This window comes from Heliconius melpomene, chromosome 5, assembly GCF_056956725.1.
Source record: "Heliconius melpomene rosina isolate 202511_hmr_F chromosome 5, ASM5695672v1, whole genome shotgun sequence".
NCBI lineage: Eukaryota > Metazoa > Arthropoda > Insecta > Lepidoptera > Nymphalidae > Heliconius > Heliconius melpomene.
The window spans coordinates 7,056,694-7,068,947 of NC_140393.1; the positions used below are offsets into that span (position 1 = coordinate 7,056,694).

General features: G+C 32.5%; 1 protein-coding gene across 1 annotated transcript; it reads right to left on the minus strand.

Moving 5' to 3' along the window:
* Positions 1-11,371: 11,371 nt before the first annotated feature.
* On the minus strand, positions 11,372-12,254 carry LOC146539120 (enhancer of split m4 protein-like). Its single transcript, XM_085185795.1, has one exon. The coding sequence runs from the start codon at positions 12,206-12,208 to the stop codon at positions 11,735-11,737; it is 474 nt and encodes a 157-aa protein (XP_085041921.1). The 5' UTR covers positions 12,209-12,254; the 3' UTR covers positions 11,372-11,734.

Here is a 12,254-nt window from a genome sequence, read left to right on the forward strand (position 1 = left end):
TGACTGACTGGCCTCAATTCTTCTTATACATGCGACTTCAAAATCCACATATGTGAAAAATAATATTATTTTTCCCAATAAAAAATATCTTGATGCCAATCATTGACGGTCATATAAACACATAATAACATTGCATTATAACAATCTTCGATTCTTGCATTACAACTGCGTACGAAGCGTACTTTTCTCTTACTAAACTAACCAGTACTAATAGATACCCCGGATGTACGCTATTTAGTTCACTACAAACCAATGGACGCTATAGCTGAATTAACAATAAAAATTGCTCATCTCAGCCTTTCAATACATCTATCTATGTTAAAATTGATATTAGTTCTTATAATTTAAGTATAAGGTTGAATTTTACATTTTAATTTTCTCCAAAGAGATTGTCCACCATGTAGGTCAGTCTATAAATCGGGTTGCCGACGAGCGGATGCGGCTATTAAGTTTCAGAGATTTAACAAAAAATAAATCTTATGTTACATCACTTTATACCTTGTTTACTTGAAGCTTCGATTATAATTTTATAGCTTATTTACGAAACTGGTTCTTATGCTGCGTATATAGATATAATTGAGTGTAATCTAAGTATAGGTGGTTTTTTTAGTGAAGGCGAGCCGTGGCCCAGGAACAAGCGAGTGACTGTCAACGACAGGTTGTGAGTTTGATTCCCTCTTGAGGAATTGAAATATTTAATATTTTCTTTTATTCGCTCTAGTGTCGAGGCAAAGAGCTGTATTGACCTCCGCCTCTTCACGCTATGCCTCCATAATAAACAGAAAGTGGGCAGTGGAGTGTTATAACATTGGCTCTTTCTGCCTACCCTACATGCGGGGTACAGCGTGAAAATAAAAAATTAAAAAATATATATTCTCAATACTTAACTTTACTAGATTTTATAGCTGCCGTTGTTGACATGTTGATAATAATTGTAGTCGTTTGAATATTAGAATCTACCTATAATATATTTTTATTATAGTATCAAGCAAATAATTTCTGTATCGTTTTTAACTAAGCCATATTCAAAGCTAACTCTCAATTATGAATCACGTACAAGAGTAGGATTTCCAGGTCGGTGGTTTCACGGCGGACTGGCTCTAGACCTTAATGGCGGGCTTTTTGCGACATTTGGCGTCTTTCGGGGTCAGTGTGGTCGCCAAATGTGGTCGTTCACAAGAAACCCGACCCGTGAAAGTCGATCCCGACGCCGAGATTCGCGACACATGGACGAGGCACGCTAAAGGTCGCCGAGGTGGTATTTTTTATGACCATCCTTGTTTACGTCACCATATTTCAAGATTACGTTACGTAGCCAGCCACATTTTCAAAACTGACTCAGCCTCCACATATATAATATAAAGCGAAATTTAGAGACATCAATAAGCGGTTTACATACAAATCTTTAATTTACAACGCCCATGCGATTGCGAAATAATAAACAAATAAGCAGTAGCAACGAGCCACGGAAAAGACACTGCGATAAATCAACATCTCCATTATAGTTTTATTCTTTAGAATCCCTTTCACGGTCCTCGAACGAAGGATTCGGTGTCGAACGCTCACAAATAATTGTCAGTTGTTATTTTATTGTCGTATTTTTTTTATTATATTGCATCCTTGTCTTTCATTAAAATATTATATTTTCCATCTCGCTCAGTCTCGTTTGGATTGTAGTAGCGTCGCGAGCACGTGCGACACGTTAAAGGCAGAGCGTTCCCACGGTGCGGGCTCGAGCGGTCGCGCCCCGCAACCCGCAACCCGCGGCAACCCGCGCCAACCCGCGCGTGACTTCACTCCGGACACTCGTGCCAATGAAATAAAGTGCCACAAAGCACGTTCCAATTGCAAAACGCTGCTTAAAGATTTCGTGGTAATGAAACTGTCGGAAATGATAGCTACGGCCAGGGGTTGGGTAACCTTAGCATCTCTATTGGTGCCCAATATCGTGAATTTAAACGTAATTATTCATTGATAAAACACTTTGCAAAAACTAACTAACTGACTGATTGCATTCACTTTTTTGTAAGTAAGTTAGTTTCCGCGGTTTTTATTACTCAAATGGCGAGAAGTTTTTTTTTAGATGTTTTTTTTATAAAAAAGATTTGATTTTTTTTGAAACGAATGCGTTTTTGATTATGTTAGCTAAGCGATTAAATGTTCTGCTAACTAGTTTGCTTCCTACGCAACGACAAACTGCTTTAAGGCCTTGTTAAATATTCGTTGCAATAAATTTGAATATATTTATTCAAATTACTTGACGGTAAATGTTATGAGTGATATTCGAGTGTATATTGATTTGTCTAACACTAATAATGACAAAGCGTTTATGTCTTTTTAATATACGAAGATAAATAAACTGACATAAAGACAACAATAATAATTATTTTATTATTATTATATTTATTTTCTTATATAATGTTCAAAGAAACCCGGTCGTTTTGAAGGCTTGTGTGGGGACATAGGTCCAACATGTAGAGGCTTTTAGAGAATACAAATAATAGTTTACGCCGAACTCTTGATGCATTGTGTAATGTTAAATATTTCACTCTACCGGGGTGGAAATCGAACTAACAACCGTCGCGCTTACAGTTGCACGCTTGTGCCCCGCACCACGGCAGTCTCTATCATAATAATAATAGAGATTATTTTGTATATTAAAGTTTATTGTTTATTATTAATAGAATATTATTTTAATAATATGTAAACTATAATTTGATAAAAATTAAAATTATAATTCTACAATATGGAAGTTATAACTAAGCATCGTATTTATTTGTGTTGAGAAAGATTATATTATTTTTATAATTTAAATTTAGACTTGGATTCAAATCTCGCAACGTTAAAATTTTTATATGTTTTCTTACTAAATATATTATATTATGTTAAAAAATATATACAGCTATAAATAATTTAGCTTAGGTAGGTATATGTAGGCGATACTAAGCTTTCTTCAATTACAACGTAAGTGAACATGTTTTGTATACGAGTAGGCAGGAATTAACGAGACCTAATGGGGCTACTGTTAATTAACGAATAACATTACATGGTTATTTACTGCCTGTTCCCAATTTGATACAACTTTGCTCACTTCAAAGTGGCTCGTGTAATCGAGATAGTATATACATTGTCTTGTAATGTTTATCTTTAGTTACTGTTAATTAACTTTTAATATTCTATTTAAAATTTAAGAAATTTCTTTATAAATAAGAAATTTCTTTATAAGTAAGAAACTCCGTATTCCACTTTCTGGCGAATTCTGGAGGCATTGCGTGTTGAGGGGCAGAACTTAACGCCGCGCTTTGCCTGGACACCAGAGCGAACAAATGGAAATATAAACGTAAATAAATATTTCGTTTCCTCGAGTGGGGATCGAACCCACAACCGTCGCGTACAGTCACACTCTTGTGACGGTGCGCCACGAAGGCCTCAATACTTAATTATTATTTTAAATCTATCTCATTCTCATCCGCGTACTGACACAAGATCAATCATATTTTCACATAACCCATATCTAAAGGTCACGCGTATGCCATCCACTACATCACTTTATATTGAAGAAGCTATCCCATTTATAGCTCGTAAATATTGCACGCATATATTTCACACTACATTTTGAACTTTATTTCAATACAATAAAGCATATAATCGATTGACTTTAAAATTTTGTAACAACCATTTAAAATTATTTGTTAAACATCGAACACAAGCCACAGGTTATCGGAATGGTATCTCTCTGTAGTTACACTAAGAGCTAAAATTACATTTCGTCAAATAAGATTGTGTATCGAAAGCCAGGAAGCGCATTGTTAGGTCACGTTCTCACAACTCCCCTTTTCTTCGAGGGGGAATTGCACTTTTTTCTGTCGCATATGCCCAAGGAATTGTGCAAGATCGTTCCCACGATTCGCCCCCTGGGCATAAAGGACGAGGTCAGGAAAAAATACGTGCCGGCATAATGCGGGGGCCTCCTTTGTAACGGCAGATGCATTCTAGGGTTAAGTGTGGAATAGTAAATGGATTGATTGACGCGACTTTGTTGGCAAATCGTATTGGAATTTTTTCGTGACCGTGACGAAAATATAATGGTGTAACGTGCAATTGTTGTTTATGATTTATTTTGATGTTTTTTTTTGTAATCTTAGTGTTGTTTGAAGATAATTGTTTTGATTTTGTTGAAAGTTGAAATCATCATCTAGAGTTAGATGAGGATTCGTATAATCATAGCTACATATTTCATATTTAAAATTATGCTACAATTGAAAAGCTAAAATTGATTTACTAAAAAAACTAAAAAGCAACAAGCATAAAATTGTATAAAATGAAACGTTAGCTTTTTAGCAATACAATTAACCATTTCTATCTTCTAATATTGCATTCCTTGGTTCCGATTTCCAATTTCTCGCCACTACTTCGGCTGCCATTAGAGATAAAAAGCTGTGGACAAAAACGAATTGCACCTTTTCTAAGGCGTTCTTTACCTATTCGAGAACTGGTCGCGTTCCCACGCTCGCTCGCGCCAGTTGCTCGTCTCCCCTCCGTATTTTTTTCTTTTTCTTACCATATCAATATTTATATGTATCATTAAATTCTATAGCATTTTATTTTTAATGTTGGAAAAGTTTTGCGTTATGTAATGTTTTTTTAGAACGAGATAACGTTGTTTTGCTGTTGTTTAAGGAAGTTTGCGATATGGATTCTATTAATCTTGGAATATTCTACTTACTTTATCTTATTATTTATTGACGATTAGTCAAGACTAAAAATAACTTCTTATCTAAAGCAGCTCTTAAAGGAAGTAGTTTTAAGTATATATTATCGTCAAGCACTAGAGTATTAAACAATTCATTACACAGATAAACAACGTTTTCTCGGTCACTTATAAGCCTAAGTAATCATAATTTTCTCAATCAATGGGGCATGTGCGGATATGAGATACACAACGTACATGCAACTGAAATTCAATCTTAAGCCTTGGCATGGAGGTTTTATATTTATTTCCTTTATACTATAATAAACAGAGTTTAACGAAATTGTAAATCGAACTCTATATCAAGAGAGATTGGATATAAAATAAGTTAACAGATATTCGAGCTTTGACAATCGAGCAAAAGACGAGCACATTGCGTTTGGTTGTTGGACGCGTTCCCACGGTCCACGCGACATATGGCTCGAGCTGGAGCGTTTACGCGCGAGGGGTGACGCGTGCACAAAAAATACTGGACTTGGAACTCTATGAATAGAGTAGTGATGGATAAACTATTATCATTATTAAGATCTATGTTATAGCTAAATTATGTTATAGCCAATCTAGTAATACTATGATTTTACTATTTAAAGTTTATCAAATTCTAAATAGAATTTACTTACCAACGTTAGTTTTTATATTAAGTTTATTTTTTTATAATATAGATATAAGATAGTATATCCTTTGAGATTTTTTTGAGAAAAATGAAAATGCCATATAAAATCTTTAAAAAGATCAGATTTCATAACATCAGCATAACATAAACAACACAACAATGTGCATGGGAATCAACAAAAAAATTAAGGTCATATAAATCGTACGTAAATTAGAATTTTCTTATTTTATAGAAGGGGGGCAGGTGGCGCGCGCGCAACTGTCGCCGTTCCCACGGCTCGAGCACCGGGCGTCCGCGTCATACTTCGTATGCCAATTATGAAATTGGAAATTGTTCGAATTATCAACTTTGGATGTTTCTTGTTTTGTCGCTTGGGGCATTTTTTTGACATTGACATTTGACTGTTTTTTTTTTATTTTTTTAAACTTTATTCCAAAAGTGCATCTTGCATTTTACGAACTTTATTAATATTATAATTATTTCCTTTAAAATTATCTGATCATATAATATATATGATGTTGTTATTTATATTGAGTGAATATTAAATATCATGCCTTGGTATTTTTCAGAGAGTTTGTTCATTATGCTTATTCTTTTTTATTTATACTTACCCAATGCTTTTACAATTTTGTAAAGTATTTAAACTTTAAGTTTACAAAAAAACAATGTAATACGGTGTAACATTTTAACATTTAGTCATTGTTTCGAATAAGTGTTATTATCTAGTATTGTTTAAGTAATTGTCAGTGTACTGTAGAGTACACGCGTGCGGCGCACGAGTCATCATTGTTGACGGTCGCAGCGGACCGGTTACCGCTAGGCGCTAGCTATTGTTATTTAATATATTATTTTAACTTTGTAATTTAAAGTTATACATTTATATAACTTTAGTTTTAAATTTAAAACTTGTTTTCATAAATATATTTCTTTTACAAGAAAGATTTTTTTTATTGTATCATTCTGAATTCTTCTCATATAATATATTGCATCGTCTTATTACGATAGTATGAAAATGTAAATATAAAATAATATGAAAATTGTTTTTTGAGATATCGTAGAGTATATTTTTTTAGGAGGACGTTCGATTTTTTATAATACTTTATCAAATAAACTAATATATTTCACTATAAGCAGTAACTGAATGTTACTTTAAGTAATTAGTTCTATTTAAATTTGATTCATTTATGAAAGGAAAGGAAGTTAGTATGCACCTAACCTATTTAAAAATTATTTATGTATTAACATATTATTCGAAATTCTGCCATCTAGCGGACCGTTCCGGAACTAACATTACAATGCTGTGATAAGGAAAGGGGAGTCGGAAGTATCTTCAATTGTTTAGAGGACAATATCTTCGGGTCAAAGTTTAAGGTACTAGGGACCGTGGGAAAGAGATTTTGCAAATAATTTTAGGGTGAATCTTATATAAAATTGAAAATCTACCGTTGTACGCTCAGTTATTATTTGGATCGCTTACAGGAAGTAACGGAATGTAGTGCAGTTATGTGAATCACATTGCGAAATCTAAGAAGTGATAATTTAACATCTAGTGATCTTGTGTTAGTGTCTTAGTGTCTTTTTAATTAATAGTGTTAATAATTTAAAAAAATATTTAATAATGTGAAAAATGTTAAATGTAACTAAAATTAAAACAGAATGATATTAATCGTGTGTGAAATTTAATTTTATGAATTGTTTAACGAGAGGCTTTTGAGAATCGTGGCGATGAGTCAACTGTTTCAGTTCTGTTAAACGGTCGCCACTTTTTTTATAATACTGATTAAAGAAAGAACGTATACGTAATTAAGTCAAATTTCAAAATATTTTATATTGAAATAGATTTGTGCTAGAGCTATTGAAAAAATATTTACTAAAAGCAAAATTATAGTAAAACTTACACTAAATATTTTCCATATATTAGGAAATTAGAATTATTAAAATGTTAGACTAAAATACCATTTCAAAATATTATTAAAGAAAGAAATTGAAAATTAATTAATATCAAACTACCAGTTAAATAAAGCTTGAATTTGGCTACAAAGTCAGGCCTGATGATGAAACTTACTGATGCTTTCCAAAAGCATGAAATAAAACAGTTTTCTCATTAAAAATATATAAGACCCTATTGACCTTAACAGCGAACGTGCCAGCTCATGCTGTTGACACGCGTTGACGATCAAAGCCATCATCTGAGTACACACCACGATGATCTCACCACTACTAAACAATTGTTCAGGTGTACCAATAATAATAAAATATGCGTGTGAATGAAATATCGACAAAAGGTCTTATTAAAAGTAATCATCGAAATTATATATTTTTAAATATTTTTATAAGTAACAGAATTTTTTATTTCAAAGTTTAATAATTTCTGTGTAATACGGTTACATAGTCAATAGCCATTGGCGGAGGAATAAGGGTAGGCCCACCCCAGAAATTTTACTAACATTAAATTTTCTTTGAAAAAATGACGTTTATACGATTATATCTATACGAAGCTAAAGTCTAGCCCCCAGAAAATATCTCTAGGTACGCCGATGCTAATAGTCAATAGAAAACGAAAAAAATACCGCTATAAAATATAAACTTAGTAAAAAACTGTAAAAGGTATCTGTAAAACCAATGGTTAAATATTCGCATAAAAGCAAGTATATTGGTACGTATCGTATTACATGATCATCATTAAGCCTCCCAAAAATGTCGTAAAGAAAAAAAACGAATTCCTGAGTTGCAACATCCTCTCTGTAAATTCCTCGTCAACGGATATAAACAAAAAAATATGCTATGCGGAAATTAAATAAAAAACTATAAATTTGTTGGTTTCATCTTCACACTTTTCCCGCGCTTTTGGTTTTGGGGAAAAATAACCTAATGATTGTACTTTTATATATTACACTTATGTATGCAAAGTGGCGAACGGAGAATTTTAACACGAGTTTCCCTCTGCCACCCTGCTGTGTCACACCGTGAAGCTGATTTATTTATTTTATTTGATTTATTGACTAATAAGTACCAAAAAAATAAAACAAATTATGACCAATGGGAGTTGCAAGTGTTAAAACTCTTGAAGTAATATTAAGAGATATTCTATATATATATATTATACTTTAAAATAAAAAAAATGTTTTATAATTTATGTTTGTGGTCAATATCTGTTTAATTTTCTTGTTGGTAATATAATAACACATTATAATATCAAGAATATAATATCACCGGAGTATCTATAGCTATTTCATATATTTTTTGTACATATTCTCATGAATAAATATCGTTAATTGCTTTATCGATTATGTTACATAAAACGCCTTCTAGGCGATATCCAACTAATAAAAACTATGTTGAAAGCAGTGCCAGTAATTACTCCCCACATACACATGGTATTCTGTCCGACGTTGCTCTTATTGCTTTTATCGCATTCATATAGACGGGTCCATTATTGCAATTTAATTGTAATTGCAACTTAATTGTAATTAGAAACTAATTAGCTCGCTTCTGTACAATTCTCAATTAACTATAGTCGATGATTCTTTAATAATATTAATTATTACGTGTACCAAGCAAATTACTCAGGATTATGTAATTTAGATTAAATTTTTTTTTCGAATTTCATTTCCAATTCTTTGGTATTTCAATTGTCCTGCACGTGTACAGAGCACGCCGCATCCGAGATTACCCCAAAAAAAAGAATTAACCCAAATTTCGCAAGAGTTGCGGAATTTCAAAATAAGGGGTTGCCAAAAAAATCCTTTCTAACCCCAAAGTCCGTCTCACACGTGTATGGTATAACAATGCGTCGATGAGTCACGAACGACCCAAAACGTCGATACCGAAGCGAAGTATTATTAAGAGGAATAAGAAAAAAAGCGATACGCGCTGCCTCGTCGTCGTGAAGAAAATGTACATCTGCCGAAATTCTCACGACTCGTATGGGTATTATTATCGGACCGCTATATCTATCTACTTGTTGGTCTCTCTACTGATTATGACAACTTGCCTAGCGGTACTTGCTTACTCTTATCAATATATGGTGATTAGCATATCAGGTTTGGTCTCGTTGACGCCGTTTAGACGGAAAAAGTTACTGCAATGTCTGTTTCGTATGCAAATTGTCTTGGATTTCGTATTTGTTTTTTTGGGGTTCACACGTATCTAATGTCTTGTTAATAGTTGTTATATAATTGTGTAATTTTTATTTTGTTATATATAGAAGAGTTGGAAAAATAATAGTTTTAGATATATCTACTGTTGTATATAAAATAAATACCTATCAATATTTAAATTTTAAATTAAATTAAATAATTATAATAAAATGTTTAGTTAAAGTAGTAGTTATTGCAGTAGTACCTCTTCTTCTTTAAAAAGACAGAGAAAAGAATTAGTGACCAATTTTTGAGTAGTACACTAAATTATGAATGAGAAAGTAAGCTTTTGTAATTGCACGTGCTTATACAATATGGTATTGTCACAGCATGTATAGTGGGAGCAGAAAAGTTGTTCATTATCTTTGTTGTATTGTGCAAGTTGTTTTTTCATATAAAAGTTGAGCAAGAAGCAACTCGTCTTTAGGTGACTTCAGGACAGGTTGAGACTTGTCGATACGGGTCGAGGCTTGTCGTTTTTACTTTCTTGCAAGTTTGCATGCATCTATGGTGCTGTGGTATCGTGGAAGTTTTTTCACAAGTAAGAGCTGTCTTACTGGTAAAGGTACTAACTAGGCTGAATGACGTAGAATAATATTAGACTTCTATTCTATTTTTATATATATTATTTTAGTGGTAAAGATTTTTAGTTATTTGGAATGGAGTTTTTTTAGTTTTACGTATCTTTCAATTATAGCAGGGTAGGTTAAAAATTGTAGATTGATTCCAGTTGACATATTTTTTCCATTTTTAACTTCTGTGTTCTTAACTGGAAAAAAATCGTTATAATTTTGTGATGCTTGGTAATGTTTAGCATTTTGTTTAAGTTTATAGAGCTTTATAGTGTTTTCAGCGTGCTATGTAGAGTTTATCTTATCTTAGCTTAATTTAGCTAATTTTATTGTGGGAATTGTTATTAATGCAATTTTTATAAAGTAAGAAATTTAAATATATATAATATAATTAATCTTCATTATGTATAACAAAATTGTTTTCTTTTCAAAAGCTCCATTAATTATTTATTGAATTTTAATTAAGCTTTTGTACTTCATATTCATATTTTAATTTTTTACATTTTTAATTATATTAAAATTTACATGTTCTATTAATTTATAGAATATTTAAGAACTAAAACATAATATCTCAGGTGTTAAGCATTTAAACTCGTATGAATTTCTTAAACTATTATTTTAATAGATATATCATACGTTTGGTTTGCTTCTAACAATAATTGTTATTAATTATTAATAATTACGTCATAAAACATAGTATATCGGTTTATTTTTTAATTAATGCAGTATTTATGTTATATTTTGTATAGTTTATGTGCTTAAGTTACAAAAAAAAATCATTTTTTGTGATGTTGACTTAAATTTTATAATACCCATTAAGTCTAACTTGAAAAAGAAAATTACTACCCAAAGATGACCATTAAGAATCCAGTAGCGAAGACCGCCTCGAGCCCTGCACGTGCGCACGCGCATGAAATGTTGTTCACCGAGTATGGACTGGTCAGTCTTATATCAGTGTATATTGGCGCCAAATGTATTTGATTCTGTTGGACCAATATGATCTTTATGTTTATGTGTCTTAAGAAGTATTCGGATGCTGGTACAAAGTTGGGTGGTAATATATGTATGTATTATAGACGTTGGCGCGAGCCGCCTCGCCTTCTTAATATCTCGTCTGACAACTTTTGACTGCATTGGATTCCAAAGCCGCTTAAATATTGAAGCGATTTAATTTTAACTAAGTCATTTATTATTAATTTATTTGAAATTATAGTCTTTTGCAATTTAATTAATTATTTTTCATAGTGTTTGTTATTATATTATATTTTGTAAGGGTTTTATAAAGGAAAGAGAGTAATTCTTTTAGTTACTATTTTATTTTATTTGTAACATTTTCGACGAATCGAATTTAACATATAAATATATAAATTACTTATACCTAATATAATTAAAGCTGAGATACGAGTAATCACAATGTTAAAGTCCCTATTCCTAAGCTTAATAATTTTATACATTATCAAAATATCACAACACCAAGTAATAATCAAAATTAAAGCTTTACTGGAGTTATCACGATTTTGAGCAAACTTCTTATTGCTCCTACTAGACCTATCTATATGGCACCATAGAACTATATTTAAAGCTAACATCACAGACGGTTGCTGAAACCAATAAGGCCATGGTTTCTTGGAAGACACTGATTGTTGTATCGATTCTTCATTTAGGCTTGTACCCAACGGTCTTGATACACTGGGTGTTGCTGCTCAGCGGTTTGGCATTCGGAGTAGCAGTCAGCCGTTGCGAAGTCAGCTTCAGGTTTGGAGACAGCAGTCCAGAAGAAGGTGCCGGCGTCAGTGCGAGCAAAGTGTACTGGGATGTAGAAGTCCTCTCGGGAAATTGGCATCAGATCATAAGAGTTGTCCTCGTTGCTGACCAGGAATGCTGCAGATTGGCAAGAATCCATCTCATTGTAGATTTTGCGCTCCAATGCTTCGTTACATGAGTTTTGTTCATCTTCGTAGCACGTGTCGACGATCTTGGCAGGAGCACGCTTGGTGGTTTTCTTAATCATTTTCATGATTGGCTTCAGCAAAGCCTTGAAGCCACTGTTTTTCATTTTTTCACTGTTATATTTGTTCTCGTTAATAGAGTTGTTAGTCGCAATGATATATTCGTTGTTCGCGTAGAAAGACATTTTTGAAAGTAAATGTAGAGATGAGAGCGTGTGTTGCTAGTGAGTT